This window comes from Ornithorhynchus anatinus, chromosome 19 (assembly GCF_004115215.2).
Source record: "Ornithorhynchus anatinus isolate Pmale09 chromosome 19, mOrnAna1.pri.v4, whole genome shotgun sequence".
Taxonomy (NCBI): domain Eukaryota; kingdom Metazoa; phylum Chordata; class Mammalia; order Monotremata; family Ornithorhynchidae; genus Ornithorhynchus; species Ornithorhynchus anatinus.
In genome coordinates this window covers 22,921,874-22,942,458 of record NC_041746.1, presented here as the reverse complement: position 1 = coordinate 22,942,458, position 20,585 = coordinate 22,921,874, and the positions used below count along the sequence as shown (strand labels likewise).

Here is a 20,585-nt window from a genome sequence, read left to right as displayed (position 1 = left end):
AGGACATCTCAAACCGATTGGCTTTGTTCCGGCTCGAGTTTGGGAGGCCGCAGAGGCCTCTGGATCCTGCCTGGAGCAATTGAGGACGATGTATGATTAAAGAAGGCTTTCTGCCCATTTGGGCTTGTAAATGGGTCTGAAAACAATTACAGCTAATACCGTTCCAACATGATTTGCATCTGCACTTACCCACGTCCAAAGCATGCTGAGAATGCATACTGGAGGCCTGATGGCTTCTGTGAACGCTAATTAAAGAAAATTTATCTTTCCCCTCTGGTCTGCTGAGAAACTGTGCGAAAGCCTTGGCCACTGCAACTTTGCTCTGGAAGCTTTCAGCCCCGAGAGGGGGGTGCAGTGGCTGGGTGTAGTGGATAGAGACGGGGCCTGGGAGTCAAAAGGTCCTGAGTTCTAATCCCAGCTCCGCCACCTGTCTGCTGCATGGCCTTGGGCAAGTCGCTTCACTTCTCTGGGCCTCAGTTCCCTCATCTGTAAAACGGAGATTGAGACTGTGAGCCCCATGTGGGATGGGGGACTGTCTCCAACCTGATTACCTTGTGCCTACCCCAGCGCTCAGTACAGTTCCTGGCACATGGTAAGCGCTTAAATACCAGTTACCACCTGTTTTAATCGGGACTGTACCCGACCCTATTTGCTTGTATCCACCCCGGTGCTTAGTACAGTGCCTGGCACAGGGTGAGCGCTTCACAGACACCCATTATTTCCACCACGGACCAGGCCAAGGGGACAAAGTCGCCCGGTTAACTTTGAGTTTCTTTCCCGTAGATTATTTTGGGATATAACCTCAGCTCGATCCCAGTGAGGACCTTCATCTGGGAACGCCTAAGTCCTGTCTTGTGGAAAACTAATTACGGAACCACCGAGAGCTACATAATGTCCTGCATTTAAGTCCTGAACATCATACATAATGCATAGGAAGAGTCTCTGCACTCTGATTACAGAACACTGTCATTAAGTGAGCAAATTAAAGATGTGAATAATTCACTGGCTGAGCTTATTGTCAGTGCTGCATTGTGAAATTAGAATTTCTAATAAGTACCGCAATTTTTTTAACCCAATTAACACAGAGAACATCTTGAGACTGATTAGTACAATAAAAATTATTACCTTATTCTTTAGCTTCACAACAGCCCAATTAAATACTGTACTTAATTATGCAACATTCATTACTTCTCTGCTTTAAAAAAATCGTATCATTGTATTAGGAGTTCTAATATTTGTATTCAGGCTAAACACACAGCACACGCGTGTCGGACTCGGTGTCTTATCGCAAAGTTTTATCAGAGACTTTGCACATCGGTTGTGTACCGTCCATGGTAGAGCGTGCCGATCCTCGTAGGCTCACGCCCCAGATATTTTTTCCTATGCAACAGACACCGCACAAATAACCAAGTAACTAACCTTCCCTGAGTTGCCAGCCTTCTGCCTCGGCTCCTGCGGAATGCCTTTAAAATGCAGGGAAGGCGCAGATCTGCCCCGCTCTCCAAAGCCGAAGGACGCGCTTTTTCAAATTCGTCGAGGAGGAAATCGAGGAATCATAACAGGATGCCTTACCTCCAGTTCCCACGTAGCCCAGAAGACCGTCTCTTCAGCCAGAAGGGAAAGGTCCAGCGAAAGCCCAGCAGGTCTCTCCTTCGCCCACACTCACACCGGCGTAGCAGGCACTGCCATGTTCAATAAAGGAAATGAGCGTTTCAGCGGGAGCTTTTGTCTCCCAATATTTCCTCCTGCTGACCATTTCCCCTCGAAGACCAGATCAGCCGGCACAACTGGTAACAGCTGTGGCTGCCCCTGGCTACCACCTCCTCCCTTTCCAGCTCCTTCCCATCCTATTCTGGACAACTTCAACCCCCAGAGCAGGGGAAAGCGGCAAGGATTCTGCATATAGAATATCAGACATTTTTTTTTTTTTAAACAATCTCTGAATCTCTAGTCTGCTTTTGTTTAGCTATTTCACAGCAGGAACAAGGGGGTGAGAGAGAGCGTAGAAAGAGTGAAGGTGTGCTGGAAATCAGGAAGGCACAATGCAAAAGAGAAGCGGAGGGAAGGAATCAGAGAATGAGAGGGAGAGAGGGAGAAAGAGAGAGGTGGGGGAAGCGGTGGTTGTCACTGGAGATAAATCTGCATATGGAAATCAGGGTTATCCTGGGTACAGTTTTATTTAACCGTGATGTACTTTTTTTTTAATTAGATGGGAATTTAAGGAGAGAGGAGAGTGTGTCGTGAAATGAGACGGAGGCTTCTTATTCAGCCGATCCTTATGTAATTCTTTAGAGGAGCAGAAGTAGTTGCAGGGGAAAAGAAAAAAAGGAATGAAGGGAAAGGAGGATGGTAGAGGGGACGCGAGGGAGGAAAGGGAGGAAGAAGGGGGAGGAAAGAGGATGAAGAATGGAGGGAGAGAGGGTGAGAAAGGTGAGAAGCAGAGTGGCCTAGTGGATAGAGTCTGGGCATCAGAAGGACTGGGGTTCTAATCCCAGCTCCTCCACTTATCTGCTGTGACACCTTGGGCAAGTCACTTCATTTCTCTACACTTCAGCTACCTCATCTATCAAATGGAGATGAAGACTGAGAGTCCCAAGTGGATCTCCTGAGTTCTAATCCCAGCTCACTGTGGGCAGGAAATGTGTCTGTTGAGTTGTTATAATGTAATAATAATTATGGGATTTGTTAAGCACTTACTATGTGCCAAGCCCTGGGGTAGATACAAAGTAAGGAGGTTGCCCCCATCTAGGGCTCACAGTTACAGATGAGGTAACAGGCATAGACAAGTTAAGTGACTTGCCCAACATCACACAGCAGACAAGTGGTAGAAGCAGGATTAGAATCCACATCCTCACTCTCGAGCCCATACTCTTTCCAGTAAGCCATACTGCTTCTCTATTCTCCCAAGTGCTCAGTACAGTACTCTGCATGCAGTAAGCGCTCAATAAATACAATCAACTGACAAGGACTGTGTCCAACCTGATTAGCTTGTGTCTACCCCAGCGCTTAATGCCTTCATTCATTCAATCATATTTATTGAGCACTTACTGTGTGCAGAGTACTAAGCACTTGGGAGAGAATAGACCCATTCCCTGCCTAAAGATGAATTGGTACATAGTAAGTCCTTAATAAATACCATAAAAAAGGGAGATGGGGTGGGGGGAAGAAAGCCTGGCAGAAAGTGGGTAAGTTTGGGCTAGCATGGAGCATAAGTCTATTTATTCAGTGACCCCAGGGGCTCCTATTCTCCCAATAGTCAATTAAAATCTCAAAGGTCACCTTCCTCACAGTAAACCCAAAGAGGTGGGAGAGAGGGGGGAAAAAATAGTCTGAGGAGCTCAGATGTTGATAGTGGCCCAGGTTTCTCATTTACCTATTACTCCACCTACCGCTTCTGCCCCAGCAAACAGGAATATGGGGCAAATAGATGCGGCAGAGACTGAAAGCAGGAAACCAGACGAGGATTAGGGAAGATTACGTGAATAGCAAGAGCCGGGATGAGGTTGAGATACCCCAAGAGTCTGTGAGAAACATCTTGACCTGGTGGAAAGAACCCGGGGCTGGGAGCCAGAGGACCTGGAATTCTAATCCCAGCTCTGCCACTTGTCTGATGTGGCAACTCTGTTATAGTGTACTCTCCCAAGCACTTAGCACAGTGTATATCTACCCCAGTACTCAGTACATTGCCTGGCACATTGTAGGTGCTTAACAAACACCACAGTTATTATTATTAGAATGAACATGGTCTAGTGGAGAGAGACTGGGCTGGGGAGTCGGACGGATCTGAGTTCTAATCCCAGCTCTGCCACTTGCCTGTTGTGTGATTTAAGCAAGGCACTTTACTGGGTCTCGGTTTCCTTATCTGTAAAATGGGGGTTGAGACTGTGAGCCCCCTGTGGGACCAGAACTGTGCCCAACCTGATTAACTTTGATCTATTTAGTTTGGTGCCTGGTACATAACAAGCACTTCACAAGCTCATTGTGAGCAGGCAATGTGTCTTCATTGTTGTATTGTACTTTCCCAAGTGCTTAGTACAGTGCTCTGCACCCACTAATTTTCCAATGATTGAAAATACCATAAAAAAGTTGTTTAGGCATTGGACAGACATTCAAATCATGTGTACTAAAGGTGCCCAGATGTTCTAGTATTAGGCTACACTCTAGTCATTTAAATTGCTCAGATACCTTGATCCTGTCAGCTCAGCACAACTACCCGGTTCATGTTAGGGGTGTCCTGTGAATATATGGACAAAAATTGCAATTTTCCATAGAGAAATTCTCCCTGAAAATGAATCTACTCCAGGCAAACCTGGCTTGAAGCAGTAGGCTGCCTAATTAGAAGGGCTGAAGTGAACTCTGGGTGATCTCAGTGATTAGCACATGATTGTTCATTCACTCAGTCGTCTTTGAGTGCTTACTGTGTGCAGACCACTGTATGAAGCGCTTGGGAAAGTATAATAAACAGTGAAATTCCCTGTCCACCACAAGCTTACAGCTGAGAAGCCTTTATTAAGAGGGATGGAAAGCTCCAGGGCACTGGAGGAGGTTAAGACAAGAGAATCAAGGCTAACTCAGAAAGCAATCAATGGTATTTATTGAGCACTTACTGTGTGGAGAGCTATGTAGAAGCACTTGATAGAGTACAATAACTATAAAAAAGACATTCCCTCCCCCACAGTGAGCTTACAGTCTAGAGCGGGAGACAAACACTTAATGGCAGCAAACACCAACAGACCAGCTGCCACTGTTTTATGGTATATGTTAAGCATTTACTATGTGTCAAGCACTATTAAGTGTTGGCATAGATACAAATTTAGATACAAGTCCCACATGGCACTCAGAGGGAGGGTTTTCATCCCCATTTTACAGATGAGATAACTGAGGTCCAGAGAAATTAAGTGACATGACCAAGGTCACGCAGCAACAACCTCTGACTCCAGAGCCCGCACCATTTCTTTGGAGAAGAATTAGACCTGAAAAATGGGAAACGAAAAGTTGCACTGAGGCACATCTTCTCCACCAAAATGGGAGTCAAGATAAAGCATCATCCTCTAATAATAATAATAATAATGGTATTTGTTAAGCACTTATGTTTCAAGGACCATCTCTGACTACTGCTGGGGGGAAAGAGGAAATTATAATTCTGCAAAGGGAAGTCAGTCAGGGCTGGAAGGGATATTCTTCTAATGACTGCCACTTTCCTGCTGGGTGACCTTGGGCAAGTCACTTCTCTGTTCCTCAGTTACCTCATCTGAAAAATGGGAATTAAGACTGAGCCCTCTGTGGAACAGGGACTGGGTCCCACCCAATTAACTTGTATCTACCCCAGTGCTTAGTACATAGTAAGCACTAAATATTAAAAAAAAACCCACCTCATTATGGATAGTGCTGGAGGTTTGATGTGGACAAGGGAGTGGGTAAAGGAGGTTTTCAAAAAGTCAAGTCAAAGCGATAGCAGTAGTTGTCTACATCTCCTTTCTTCAACCAAAGGTCTAAGGAAACTTGTGGGAGAGAATAGGGAAAGGAATAAAAATTGACTAAAGATGACAAGCAAGACTGGGCAGACGTGGTTTGCCTGCCCACACTGTTTCTTTTCATGTTCCTATTAATTAATGGTATTTACTAAGTGCTTACTGTGTTCAGAGCACTGTACTAAGCACTTGGAGAGTAGAACAAAATTGGTAGACAGGTTCCCCCTAAGGAAACGGAGCCAGGTCCCCAACATAACAGACAATTCTCTGTCCACCACAAGTGCACAGTCAAGAGGGGACATATCTTCCCCCTAAATTGTACACCTAGACAATGTGTCTATACAGTTATGTCCAGTTTTGTTTTGGTTTTTGTCTGTGAGGGTTGGGTCAACCACAGGCAGCACATCTGACTGCTAGAGCAATTTTCCTAACGTTACCTGTGTGAAATACTATCACCTGGCAAGAGAAGATGGCAGACAGTGAGCATCTGGAATACCTGAAGGTCTTCACACTGTAATAATGCACTTAACCTGAAGGGAGTATTTGACAAGGATGGATTTCAACACGGTCTCTCAAAACTACTCTCAAGTGACCTAAAGTGAGCACACCATCTTAAGTAGAAATATTAGAAGTGATTTAAAGAGCTAATGATGCAAATGGCATAGCATAAGGATAGAGAAGCAACATAGTGTAGTGGAAAGAACATAGGCCTGGAAGTCAGGGGAACTGGATTCTAATCCTGACTCTACTATTTCCCTGCTGTGGGACCTTGGGCAAGTTACTTAACCACTATGCACCTCAATGTCATCTGTAAAATGGGGGTTCAATATCTGTTCTCCCTCCCCCTTATACTTGAGTGCTTACTGTGTGCAGTACAATAACAGAGTTGATAGATGCATTCCCTGGCCACAATGATTGATAACAAGGTGATAATATAGCATCAAGTAAAGATCTATAGTCAGTTAAATGTATTTATGTGCTTAGCAAGCATGTGGGAAGAATATAAAACTATAACAATCTTAGATTGTGAGCCTCAATGGGTCAGGGCCTGTGTCCAGTATGATTATTTCCCTCTATTCAAGTGCTTCATAAAATGCTAAGCACATAAATTCTTTATTATTATTAATTGAGAAAGAAACCAAATACAAATCTATCTCCTGTGTAGCAATCATGAATGAGGCAACTGCTTGGAGCAGACATTTCAGAAAGCCTGAAACTTCTAGGGGGAGAAAATAAAATACTACCAGGAAGTTTTTTTGGTTGTTAATAAAATGTGACAGGGAAAAAGGGATAAGGTTTATATGCATATTAAGTGGAAAATTATCAATCATGCATTGATCCTTTCAATCAAACCAGTCAATAGAATTGATGGACCACTTACTCTTAGCAGAAGCCTAAACTAAGAACTTGAGAAAACACTATAGAGCACATACTTGCAACACCTTACCTCAAATGGTGCCTTCTTCAAACTTAAAAGGTATTGGTGGAAGAAGCCTTAAGACTAAATAAACATCACAAAAGACAATGAAAGAGACTGAAAACTACCAATATATCGCGCCGACAAAGAGCCGTTCTTATGTTACAGCCCGAAAGGAGTGTTCTCTCCTCCTGCCTTTAAAGCAAGACTACTGACAATGCGATCACATGCCTATCAACAGGTGAGGCCGATAAGAGCCACGTGCATAAATTTGAAAGGGTTTTTCTTTGTCTGTGTGCGTGCTCTAGTAATGAGCTTGCCAGTGCAAACACCTGTATTGTTTTCCCTAAACGTGCCTGTTCAGGTCTTGATCTTCCTGAAATTTCTACTCATAAACCCTGAGCCCTTCAAGAGACAGAGGCCATGTAGGATTCCCATTTGCGTGCTCTTTCCCAGTGTTTAATGCAGTGCTCTGCACACAGCTTAGAAGCAAAATGGGCTTGTAGATAGAGCTCGGGCTTAGGAGTCAGAAGGCCTTGGATTCTAATCCTAGCTCTGCCACGTGTCTGCTGTGTGACCTCGGGCCAGTCACTAAACTGCTCTGTGTCTGTTACCTCATCTGTAAAATGGGGATTAAGATCTATGTGGGACAGGGACGGAGACCGACCTGATTACCTTGTCTCTTCTCCAGCACTTAGAATAGTGTCTGGCACATAGTAAGTGCTGAAAAAAATACACAAATACTATCACTAGTAGAGAAGCAGCGTGGCTCAGTGGAAAGAGCCCTGGCTTGGGAGTCAGAGGTCATGGGTTCGAATCCCAGCTCCACCACTTGTGAATTGCATGACTGTGGGTGAGTCACTTCACTTCTCTGTGCCTCAATTCCCTCATCTGTAAAACGGGGATTAAGACTCTGAGCCTCACGTGGGACAACCTGATTACCTGTATCTACCCCAGCGCTTAGAACTGTGCTCTGCACAGAGTAAGCGCTTAACAAATACCAACATTATTACTATCAATTATTGTCTGCTGGTGGTATATTATAATGTTTGCGACTGTATCTTTCAAAAGCTCATTCTATCTTTCAGGCTCCTTTCACATCCCATGAGAAGCAGTGTGGTCTAGTGGATAGAGCATGGGCCTGGGAGTCAGAAAGACCTGGTTCTAAACCCCACCACTTGTCTGCTGTGGTGCCTTGGGCAAATCATTACACTTCTCTGCGCCTCTGTTCCCTCGTCTGCAAAATGGGAATGAAGACAGTGAGCCTTATTTGGGACAGAGACTGGGTCCAACCTGGTTAACTTTTATCTACCCCAGTGCTTAGTATAGTGCCCGGCACATAGTAAGCACTTAACAGATACCACAGTGATTAGAGAAGCAGCATGGCTCAGTGGAAAGAGCCCTGGCTTGGGAGTCAGAGGTCATGGGTTCGAATCCCAGCTCTGCCACATGTCAGCTGTGTGACTGTGGGCAAGTCACTTCACTTCTCTGTGCCTCAGTGACCTCCTCTGTAAAATGGGGATTAACTGTGAGCCCCACGTGGGACAATCTGATTACCCTGTATCTCCCTCAGCGCTTAGAACAGTGCTCTGTACATAGTAAGCGCTTAACAAATACCAACATTATTTTTATCGCATTGCAAGAGTGACTTGGGTCCGCTATACTCCATTCTTCTCCCACGTCTCACCTACCCAGGGAAAATGTGCTTCCATGAGCATTTCCAAAATATAAGTGAACTTTCCCAAGCGGACTATAAGGGGTTCCATATGGATTAAGTGCTCAATAACTATCACTGATTGATTGGCTCTCTAGGCTACAGGGTGTCAGAGAGAGCAGAAATCTTTAAAGAGTAGACCTACCTTTATCCCCCCAAACTAGAAGCAGCCTGGCCTTGTAGATAGATCCCGGGCCTGGGAGTCAGAAGGATCTGGGTTCTAATCCCCGCTCCACCTCGTCTGGTGCATGACCTTGGGCATCTCACTTAACTTCTCTGTGCCTCAGTTACCTGTAGAATGAGGATTAAGACTGTGAGCCCCAACTGGGACATGGACTGCGTCCAACCCGATTCACTGGTAGCGCTTAGAACAGTGCTCGGCACATAGTAAGCGCTTAACAAATACCAACATTATTATTATTATTATTACCCCAGCGCTTAAAACAGTGCCTGGCACAAAGTTAGCGCTTGACAAATACCAAGGGAAAAAAAAGCACTATCACTCCATGACCACGTCAATCAGTTAATCATATTAATAGAATGCTTAGAGCCTAGAAGGGGAGACAGACATTAATATAAAAAATAAAATTGCAGAGAGGTTCATAAGTACTGAGGAACTGGGAAGAGGGGATGTGAATAAAGGGAGCAAGTCGGGGTGACGTAGAAGGGAGTGGAAAAAAGGAAAGGTTCAGTCAGGGAAGTCCTCTTGGAGAAGATATGAAGATATATCTTCATATATGATATGATGAGATATGAGAATATATGCCTTCATTAAGGCTCTGAAGCAGGGGGAAAAGAATTGCCTGTTGAATATTAGGAGGGAGGGCATTCCAGGCCGGAGACAGGATGGGGGCAAGAATTCAGTGATGAGATAGATCCCAATTAATAATAATAATAATAATGTTGATTAGACCGTAAACCCATCATTGGGCAGGGATTGTCTCTATCTGTTGCCGAATTGTACATTCCAAGCACTTAGTACAGTGCTCTGCACATAGTAAACGCTCAGTAAATACTATTGAATGAATGAATGAGGAGGAAGTACAGCAAATAGGTTGGCATTAGAAGAGTGAAGTGTGCGGGCTGGGTCTCTCTTGTATTCCCCAAGTGCCTAGTACGCTACCCTGCATACACTGAGTACTCAAATATGATTGATTGATACCCCTCAAGGAGCTTAAAATCTAGTAGGTGGGGGTGGGGGGAAGGGGAATACAAATTGAAGATACTCAAGCAGTATGGTTAAATCAAAATTATATGCCACGCATTGTGATAAGTAGGCAGAAGGCGATCAGACTCAGTTCCAAACTCAAGTAGCGCTCGCAATTTAAAGGGAAGGGAGAAGAGATATTAAATTCCATTTTTCAGGTGAGGAAACTGAGAAATTCAGTGATTCCCCCGTGGAGTAAACAAGCACCTGATCAGGATTAGGTCTCCTGAGTCCCCTGACGGGGCACAGCTACGTCCTTTCAACTTAGCTACACTGCTTCTGGCCCTCGGTCAGGGCCGTGTTGGGCAGGGATTGTCTCTCTCTGTTGGCGAATTGTACATTCCAAGTGTTTAGTACAATGCTCTGCACCTAGTAAGTGCTCAATAAATATGATTGAATGAAATAATGATGAAACAGCACATCCAAGTAGATAGAGTAGGGGCCTGAGAGGCAGAAGGACCTGTGTTCTAATCCCCACTCCACCACTTGTCTGCTGTGGGACCCCGGACAAGTCACTTAACATCTCTCTTCCTGTTAGCTCATCTATAAAATGGGGATTAAGACTGTGAGTGCTGCCATATGGGACAGACACTGCGACCAACAAGACAACAATTGTCTTGTTATCTACCCACCCGCAGTAAGCACTCAATAAATACCACTGATTGGTGGACTGATGTTCTTTCTCCCTCCAGACTGTAAAATCATCGTGGGCAGGAGATGTGTCTGCTTATTCTGTTGTGTTTTACTCTCCCGAGTGCTTAGTACAGTGTCCTGCACACAGTAAGCGGTCAATAAGTACCATTGTTTGATTGGTGTTCTGTCTCCCCGTCTAGACTGTAAAAGCTCATTGCTGGCAGGGAACTTGGCTAATTTGGTTGTATTGTATTCTTGAAATTCTGCTTAGTAATTATAATAATGTTGGTATGTGTTAAGCGCTTACTATGTGCAGAGAATAGTGCTTGGCACATAGTCAGGGCTTAACCAGTGTGGCTCAGTGAAAAGAGCCTGGGCTTAGGAGTCAGAGGTCATAGGTTTGAATTCCGACTCTGCCACTTGTCAGCTGTGTGACTGTGGGCAAGTCACTTCACTGCTCTCGGCCTCAGTTCCCTCATCTGTAAAATGGGGATGAAGACTGGGAGCCCCACGTGGGACAACCTGCTGACCCTTTATCTACCCCAGTGCTTAGAACAGTGCTCTGCACAGAGTAAGCACTTAACAAATACCAACACAGCATGGCTCAGTGGAAAGAGCCCAGGCTTGGGAGTCAGAGGTCATGGGTTCGAATTCCTACTCTCCCACTTGTCAGCTAGGTGACTGTGGGCAAGTCACTTCACTGCTCTGGGCCTCTGTGACCTCATCTGGAAAATGGGGATGAAGACTGGGAGCCTCCCGTGGGACAACCTGATGACCCTGGATCTCCCCCAGCGCTTAGAACATTGCTCTGCACAGAGTAAGCGCTTAACAAATACCAACGTTATCATTATTATTATTACTTCACTTCTCTGGGCCTCAGTGACCTCAACTGGAAAATGGGGATAAAGACTGGGAGCCTCCCGTGGGACAACCTGATGACCCTGGATCTCCCCCAGCGCTTAGAACAGTGCTCTGCACAGAGTAAGCGCTTAACAAATACCAACGTTGTCATTATTATTATTATTGCTTCACTTCTCTGGGCCTCAGTGACCTCATCTGGAAAATGGGGATGAAGACTGGGAGCCTCCCATGGGACAACCTGATTCCCCTGTATCTTCCCCAGCGCTTAGAACAGTGCTCTACACCTAGGAAGCGCTTAAGAAATACCAACACTGTTATTATTATTATTAACCACGACCGTATTTATTATCAATGAATGCAAGAGGCCTTTTTTCCCGCGCTCCCCCTCCCCCCGCGCATGCGCACACGGCGCTCCGCCGGCTCCCTTTCCACGCCCGCCCGCCCTCCCCGGCCTCTGCTCTCGCGAGATCTGTCCGGGCCGAGCCGGGCGGGCCAGCGGGGTCTCGCGAGAGTGTGGGGGGGAGGGGGCGTGGCCTGTGCGGGTTGCTCCGCCCCGCCCCCTCGCGGAGGAGCCGGGAGTCCCGGAGGCGCCGGGATCTCGGGATTCCTCGTCCTCGTCCTCCTCTTCTTCTTTTTCCTCCTCCTCCCGGACGCCCAGGTAGCTCCGTGTCCGCCCCGCGGCTCACCTGCTCCAGGGCTGGAAGCCCCAGGACCCAGGAGGGGGAGGGGAGGGGAGAGGAGAGGAGAGGGGGAAGGGGGCTTCCTGCAGGGCTCGCTCCTCCCCCTCCTCTTCCCCCCTCCTCCTCCCCTCTCCTCCTCCCTCGCTCCTCCTCCCTCGCTCCTCCTCCCTCGCTCCTCCTCCTTTTCCTCCCTCCTTCTCCTCCCTCCCTCCTCCTCCTCCTCCCTCCTCCTCCTCCTTCTCCTCCCTCCTCCTTCTCCTTCTTCTTCTCTTCCCTTCCTCCACCTCTTCCCTCCTCCTTCTTCTCCTCCCTCCCTCCTCCTCCTCTTCCCTCCTCCTCCTCTTCCCTCCTCCTCCTCCCTCCCTCCTCCTCCTCCCTCCTCCTCCTCCTCCTCCTCCCTCCTCCTCCTCCTCCTTCTTCTCCTTCTTCTCTTCCCTCCCTCCACCTCTTCCCTCCTCCTTCTCCTCCTTCTCCCTCCCTCCTCGTCCTTCCTCCTCCTCCTCTTCCCTCCTCCTCCCTCCTCCTTTCCCCCGCCTCTTCTCCTTCCTCCTCCTCTTTTTCCCTCCCTTCTCCCCTTTTTTTTCCTCTTCTTCCTCCTCCTCCTCCTTTTCCCTCCCTCTTCCTTCTCTTCTACCTCCTCTTCCCACCTCCTTCCTCTTGTCCCTTCTCCACCTCTTCCCTCTCCTCTTCCCTCCTCCTTCCTCCTCTCCTCCCCCTTCTCCCCTCCCCCTTTTCCCTCCTCCTCCTCCCCTCTTTCCTCTTTTGCCCCCTCCTCTTCCCTCCCCTCTACCTCCTCCTCCTCCCCCTTTTCCATCCTCCTCCTGCCTCTTCTCCCTCCTCCTCCCCCTTCTCCTTCTTCTTTCCTCCTCCTTCCCCTCCTCCTCTTCCCTCCTCCCCTTCCCCCTCCTCCTTTTCCCCCGCTCCTCTTCTCCCTCCTCCCCCTCTTCCCTCCTCCTTCCTCCTCTTTCCTCCTCTTCTTCCCCTCCTCTCCCTTCTCCCTCCTCCCCCTCCTCCCCACCCATCAGTATTGAGTGCTTACTGGGTGCAGAGCACTATACTAAGCACTTGGGAGAGCACACTGTAGCAATAAACAGACACATCCCCTGTCCCTCCATCCTCTGCCTCCCACCACTGAGCTCGCTCCCCTTGCATGGAAATTCCGTGCCCGGGCAGACTTGCCCCGCACAGCCTAAATCCCAGCCTTTCTTCTCCCCGTCCGAGCCCGGGGCGGTTTGGAAAGTGGGGAACTTCCCGAAATTCTTTCCAGGGAAAGACCCGAAGGATGGATGACGGTTCGGGTGCCGCTTCCAATTCCCTAATCCTGACGGAAAGTTTGGAGCTGGAGCTGGAGACCGCCTGGTGCAGCCCCCCTTACTTCTCCTGTGCCCAGGGCAGCCGAGAGGGAGGAAGAGGTTGGTCGGTAGAGGCTTATCTGGCAACTGGCTCTCTTAAGAGGTAAGTTTATAATAATAATAAGCTATGTACTAAGCGCTGGGATAGATACAAGATGGTAATAATAAGTATGATGGTATTTGTGTGTACTAAGTGCCAGGCACTCTACTAAGCGCTGGGGTGGATCCACCAAATCGATTTGGACACAGTCCCCGTCCCACACGGGGATCACAGTCTCGATCCCCATTTTATAGCCGAGGAAACCGAGGCCCAGAGAAGGGAAGGGACTCGCCCAAGGTCACACAGCAGACAAGTGGCAGAGCCGGAATTGGAACCCGTGACCTTCTGACTCCCGGGCCCGTGCTCTATCCACTATGCCAGACCACTCTCATACTTGTCCGCTGTGTGACCTGGGGCAAGCCACTTCACTTCTCCGTGCCTCAGTTACCTCATCTGTAAAATGGGGATTCCGAGCCCCACGTGGGACAAACTGATTACCTTGTATCTACCCCAGCGCTTCGAACAGGGCACGGCACATAATAAGTGCTTAACCAATACCATAATTATTATTATCACTGCTGGATTTTGGTTTGGTGGTGTGATGGGGTGGAAGGTCGAGGGTCCACAGTCGCTTAGAAAATCAAACTTTTTCAGCCCCATTCAGCTCAAACTGACTGGTAGTTCTTTGGATATATATAAAGAAAAGGGTAGTTCTGATCAGTGTCGAGGTGGAAGAACCAACAGGATTTAGCCACTGCCATACATAAAACATAAACTGCAAACTGCAAAGTTTCTCAGGATATGGTCATTCTAAAACAATGCAAAAATGGATTTCTGATGCCGAATTGTGATTTCAGGCTGATGCTGAGGCTGGATCCTTTACCAACCCATTTTGAAGAAGATACAGTGGAACTCTTTGACATCCAATGGGTGACTGAAACCGCATTAGTTAATTCACCTACACATCTCTTTTTTTTATTCAGGTACGTTCCTTCTCTTCCAGCCATTATTATGTAATTGTTCCGAATGCACATCTCCCTTTAGTTTTGGATAGATATCCGTATTCCAACGTGTGGAATTTCAGAATAAGCAGCCTGCTCAGTGTTCCTGTACCCTTCTCCCTACAGACCGATGTCGTGATAATGGTGATGAGGCGCTTACTAGGTGTCCAGCACTGTTCTAAGCACTGGGGTAGATACAAGCTAATCAGGTTGGACACGGTCCCTGTCCCACATGGGGCTCACAGTCTTAATCTCTATTTGACAGATGAGGGAACTGAGGCAGAGAGAAGGGAAGTGACTTGACCAAGGTCACACAGGAGACAAGTGGCGGAGCCAGGATTAAAACCCAGGTCCTTCTGAGTGCCAGGCCCTGGCTCTATTCTGTAGGCCACGGAGGGGTCCCTGTGGGCTAGGAATGGAATAGGAAGAGGAGAAATGAGGGTTTCGTTGGGGAAGAACTCTTGGAGGAGAGACTTTGAGCCTCATGTGGGACAGGGACTGTGTCCGACCTGATTAGTTTGTATCTACCCAGCACTTAGTACAGTGCCTGACACATGGTAAGCGCTTAAAGGTGGGCTGCCCCGAAGGCAGGGAGAGTCGTGGTGAAGGGGGACGGAGTTGCGGGCCAGGGGCAGGGTGTGCGGTGGCAAGGTAGATGAGGGCGAAGAACAGTTAGTAGGTTGGCGTTAGAGTGAAGCGTGTGGGCTGGGTTGTAGTGGGAGAGGGCGTGGGTCCTTATGGTGTACAGCATTGAGCTAAAAGCTTGGGCTAGCCATTAAAGAATAGACCATCTCTGTCCTCCAAGAATTGCTAATCTGAGAGAGCGACCGTCACCGTATAGTGAAGCTAAGGGCAAGGTTCAGGAACCGATGGGACTAAGGGATGCCGTACTGACTTGTCTTGCCATATAATTCTTATTTTCACTAGACTAAACTGTACAATTTTTAAATTAGGCAGCAAGTGAAAAAGTTGGAAACCTTGTTGCTGGCCAACCCAGACTTTGGTAAGTTTGAAGGGTACTAAAGCTATGCAGAGGTTAGCGTTGTTTCCAGTTGGGGTACCTGCACGGGAAATAAATGTGGGAAACGGGCCCGGTGATTCACTTCCCGTAGAAGTGGAAGCACGGACCCGGGAGTCAGAAGGACCTGGCTTCTAGTCCCGGCTCCACCACGTGTCTGCTGTGTGACCTTGGGCAAGTCACTTCACTTCTCTGTGCCTCAGTTCCCTCATCTGTAAACTGAGGATTAAGACTGTGAATCCAGTGTGGGACAGGGACTGTGTCCAACCTGATGATTTTGTGTCTACCTCAGTGCTTAGTACAATGCCTGGTACAAAGTAGGTGTTTAAATACCATTATTAGTAGTAATAGTAGCGCCTGATTAATTCAGTCATATTTCTTGAGCACTTAAAGTGTGCGAAGCACTGTGCTAAGCACTTGGGAGAGTACCGTATAACAGTGAACAGACACATTCCCCGCCCACAATGAGCTTACATTCTAGAGGAGGAGACAGATATTAATCTGATTAAATAAATAAATTAGCAGGCAGTCCCTGCCCAAAAGAATCTTACAGTCTAGAAGGGGAGACAGGCATTAATGTAAATAAATATTTAATCCAAGGTCACGCAGCAGACAAGTGGCGGAGTCGGAACTAGAACCCAGGCCCTCTGACTCCGAGGCCCGTGGTCTTTCCACTAGGCAAAAAAATCTTGTCATTGTTTCCACACCCAGAAAGAATTCTTTCCTCCTAAGGATAAGGACGTGCTGTGATTGGAATCTAGTGGAAATAATGCAGAAAACAAAAGATGATTTAGTTTGTCGTGTAGTGCACTTATCCAGTGGAAGAGAGCTGAATATAGGGAGACCTGTGAAAAGACAGTCCCTGAATCAATCGATCGCATTTATTCAACGCACACTGTGTGCAGAGCGCTATACTAAGTGCTTGGGTAACTACGATATAACAATCGGTACATATGTTCCCTGCTCACAACGATCTTACAGTCTAAAGAATTACTTTTAATAATGAAGTAATTAACGTGGTAAAATAGTTAAAAATCTCTGTGGGTCATTTACCCCTCTCATGGTGGCACCTGGAGAGTTTCCAGTCCTCTGATGGTCTCGGGGCAGGCCATAGGCTACAAGTCAAAACTCAACCGTGCTGGGCAGCAGCGGCACGGGAGAGAGTCGAGGGCGGAGACTCGAATTGACCGCGCGGAAGGCGTCAGTGGTAAACCACTTCCATATTTTGACCAAGAAAACTCTGTGCGTCCACGACCAGAACGATTGCAGGTGGAGAGCAGGGCGTTGTGGAAGAGTTATGTCGCTATGGGTCGGAAACGACTCGACGGCATAAGACGCGACAAGATGGGTCATTTAAAAACTCCAGGTAGTTCCATTTTAGCATAATTGATGTGTCCACTTTGTTTTCAGGTCAGGCATCGAACATTCACTGGGAAGCAAAAACGATTAGAGAGCAGTGTGTTACATTTCTTCATTATGTGAAAGTTTTCATCTTCAGGTACGCTCTCGCTTGTCCTTTTCCAGACTCGGTAAACGATTTGAACGCCTGCGATCATTTGGGGGCTCTGAATGTGTTTTGTGCTGTGTATCTAGGTATCTGAAAATCCACAAAGTGGACAGCGATGAGCCTCTTCACCCGTACGAGGAACTAGAGATTCAACTTCCCTCCACCTTGGTCGAAGAGCTTCACGGATTGATCTTATACGTCGGACATCTATCTGAACTCCCCGGTGTTACCCTGGGAGCATTTACGATACAAAACCAGGCACAGGTTTGGCTCGCGTCCAACACTAACATATGGCAACTTCACAAAGGATGAAGTAATTGCACCTTTAAGTGCAGAAAATTTCCAGCCTACATCTCTTTATTGAGACACGTAGGTAGTTAAAAAAAAAAAAAAAAAAAAGGAAAGAAAAGAAGCCGACATTCTTTTCGGCTTGCCCGGCAAATGATAATTTGGGGGGCGAGTCCGTTTAAAAGAAGATCATTTGGATTTAAATGATTCAAAAACGATTTAAAACCATGTTTGCTTTTCTTTTCTGGCCCAGAGAAGACTGAGGCCTGGCTAAGAGGCTTCTCTTGATGGTATGGAGAGTTTCTGAGAAGATTTTAAAACTAATCACGATGATAATAATTGTGGCTTCTGTTAAGCGCTAACTCTCTGCCGAGCACCGAACTAAGCACTGGGGTAGATACAAGATCATCAGGTCCCACGTGGGGCTCCCAGTTTGTCGGTGGGAGGCCGGGTATTGGATCCCCCTTTTGCAGATGGGGGAACTGAGGCACGGAGTAGTCAAGTGACAGACTTGGGTCCTCGTGCCTATAAAAGGTCTTGTGAGGTGTTATTCATCTATCCAGTAGGAAAAGCTTTGTCGGTGCATCTGTCTCAGAGTCACTGATTATGTATCTTTCACAGCTCTACCCAGCGTCATGGCATTTAGTACATCTTCAATTGGATATTTACTGGTTAGTTCTGGAAATCCTTCATATCCTAGGTGAAAAAACACTGAGTAAGTTCACAGGTTTCCATTGTTCTCCATATTTATATTTGGTTTTGCTGTTCTGTAAATTATACTCTGTGGCGTTAAGGCGCTTGTATTTTAAAACTAAGTTAAGGATCACCCTGGTATTAAAAGGCCAAATTGTGCTTCATGTGATGCAGAATATATGAAGATCTTATAATGCTGCGCAATCAGTGTAAAGTTATTTTTGACTAAACCAGCATGCTTTCAGTGGCTGTTTAGCCTTACTATGTAGTGAAACTTCACTTAGCATTGTAATTGTGTTCTTGGAGAATGCTGTCTTCTGAAATGATATATGAGCCCTTAGCTGGTATTTTTAATGTCTTTTAAAACCAAAATTTGGGCTTTTAATATGTCACTTTTAAAACGAAAGAGGAGCAGTTAGTTGGATTCTACCATTCTCTTTTCCCTCCAATCTGCCACTCTGACTCCTGACCCAAGTTCTACCCTAACTCCATGATTCCCAGATTGGCGGTCTTCTCTTCACTCCTGTATCCCAACCATCTCTTTCCAACACTCCGTGAGGAGTTCTATTCCTGCAGTTTTCTGAATCCTGTGGCCCTGGTTTTAGCCAGCAGTGGGAAAGAGATCCTTAATTCTCCTCCTTTGCTTCCTGGTGCCACAGTGAAGTTCAGGAACAGAAAGAAAGAGGTCTCAGGGACTGATTCCCTGATTCATTCAGTTGGATTTATTGAGTGCTTACTGTATGCAGGGCACTGTAGTAAGCGCTTGGGAGTGTACAGTATAGCAATAAAGACACATTCCCTGCCCACAACAACCTTACCACCTATTGTCTGGATCTAGCTAAGCATCAGAGGAGCCTAGCAAACCACCGTTTTGCTGGCATTTTCATGTTTAAGTGTAAATGAATTCCCCACTTTTTTCTTAACCGTTGAGGCTTCACTTGACTCCTGAAGGATCTATCGCACATCAAAGCTTTAAAGCACTTTTTACAAAGGATTATAGTTCTTTATTTCCTTTTTCTGTGCCTCTTCTCCCGATGACCCTCCCAAGGGATGAACTGAATGCTTCATGTTCTTTTGAAGTACTGTTTTGGGAGGTTGTACTCAACTGAGGCTGGATTCTACAATACTCAATAGATTCTGGCTACAATATTTTTCATTTTTCATTCTGGAGCAGGGTGCCTTATGAATATACTCGCTGAATGAATGACACACAGTCTTGATCAGGTGGGGTGCATCCATATGGTGTGTAATGGCGATGCCAGTGAAGATTAAGTGAAGACATTTTGGCTGGATTGTAAATTGTTGCTGTGAAAGGCCTTTTCAGCACTAAATCTGTTGACTGACGGGCCTTTGGAAGCATCAGCTTTGTTGAGAAATAAATCCAAATCTTTTGAATGGCGGCCAGGATAATACTTAGGTGTTTCTGTTTTATGCATGATCCGTGTTAAATACTGCCAAGGTCTCCTCAACCAGCTTGACTTTTTTTATGGCATTTGTTGATTGCTTGCTGTGTTCCAGACACTGTTCTAAGAGCTGAGATAGATACAGGCTAATCAGGTCGGACACAGTCCTTGTCCCACATGGGCTGTGAGCCCCATTTTACAGATGAGGGAACTGAGGCACGGAGATGTGAAGTGACTTGTCCGAGGCCACACGGCAGACACATAGCGGAGCAGGGATTAGAACTCAGGTCCTTCTGGCTCCCAGACCTGCTAGACCACGCTGCTTCTCAGTATTGTAATCAAAATTGTGTTTCGCTTAATATTGTTAGACTTGGGCCGAGTAATTTAGATGGACACTGTTGCCCTTTTATGTGAGGATATAATCTGACCTTGTTTTCAATGTTACCTAATATTTCTCCAGGACAAGTAGTGTATGCTCATCAGTTTATGAACTTTTCTGGGGAAAATTTAACCAACGTCAGCTTATTTGAAGAGCACTGCGCCAATCTCATTTGCGATCTGATAAGTCTGGCGGTCAGCAAGTATAATAAGGTAATACTCACCATTAGGTTCTCCATTCTTTTTCAAGAGACTTCTTAATGTGTAATTTGTGCCATTACAAACCCCATCGGGTTCACTAGCATCTGAATAGCAGAAAAGTTTGAATTACTCTTGAGTAATTGAGAACCGCTTTATTGATCAGTCAATCAATGGGACTTATCGAGGGTTTGTGTCGTGCAGACCTCTGTACTAAGCGTTCGGGGAAAGTACAGTTTAACAGAGTTGGGAGACGTGATCCCTACCCACAGGGAGAAACCTTGAATTTGCTGAGGTCTCGGGGTCAGTATTCTAAAATTTATGATGAAATAAGTCTAACATTAAAAAAAAGAAAAGGTTGACTGAAAGTTAGGCTGGTTATCCAGGTTCACAACTCCCTCAGACTGTAAGCTCGATGTGAGCAGGGAATGTGTCTTTATTCTGTTATACTCTCCCAAGCGCTCAGTGCACTGCTCTGCACACAGTAAGCGCTCGGTAAGTATAACTGACCGCCTGACATTTTACCTTGCATTTACTGGTGCAACCAAATAGGAAATAACTCTTGAGAGGGAGATGTTTAGTATTCTCTCCTATGGCTGGAAACGGGGACGAAACCAAGCCTAGGTCAGGCAGCCCTCCGGATAAGAGGGTTTCCGGTCCCCCATTTCATCCCTTACCTTGACCTTTGCTGGCTAGTAAAACAGCGGAGGGGGAAGCGAGAGGG

The 20,585-nt window shown here is 46.5% G+C and overlaps 1 protein-coding gene and 1 long non-coding RNA gene across 7 annotated transcripts in view; one reads left to right on the top strand and one right to left on the bottom strand.

Moving 5' to 3' along the window:
• Positions 1–7,053, bottom strand: part of LOC103170936 — an 89,338-nt gene extending 82,285 nt beyond the window's left edge. For all 3 annotated transcript variants that reach the window (XR_003753602.2, XR_005661124.1, XR_005661123.1), the window contains exons 1-2: positions 6,919–7,053; positions 1,573–1,682 (exon numbers count right to left, since the gene is read on the bottom strand). This is a non-coding gene — a long non-coding RNA (uncharacterized LOC103170936). The remainder of the gene's footprint in view (positions 1–1,572; positions 1,683–6,918) is intronic.
• Positions 7,054–11,923: 4,870 nt separating this feature from the next.
• Positions 11,924–20,585, top strand: part of MMS22L (MMS22 like, DNA repair protein) — a 65,506-nt gene continuing 56,844 nt past the window's right edge. Inside the window, exons 1-8 of one of the 4 annotated variants that reach the window (XM_029047165.2) lie at positions 11,924–11,961; positions 13,251–13,438; positions 14,233–14,358; positions 15,330–15,379; positions 16,805–16,892; positions 16,988–17,165; positions 17,811–17,904; positions 19,746–19,876. In XM_029047165.2, coding sequence (XP_028902998.1) covers positions 13,266–13,438; positions 14,233–14,358; positions 15,330–15,379; positions 16,805–16,892; positions 16,988–17,165; positions 17,811–17,904; positions 19,746–19,876 — 840 coding nt within the window. In that variant the 5' untranslated portion in view covers positions 11,924–11,961; positions 13,251–13,265. Of the gene's footprint in view, positions 11,962–13,077; positions 13,439–14,232; positions 14,359–15,329; positions 15,380–16,804; positions 16,893–16,987; positions 17,166–17,810; positions 17,905–19,745; positions 19,877–20,585 lie in introns of those variants that run through there. The other 3 variants (XM_029047166.2, XM_039914774.1, XM_029047164.2) reach the window with 3 other exon arrangements.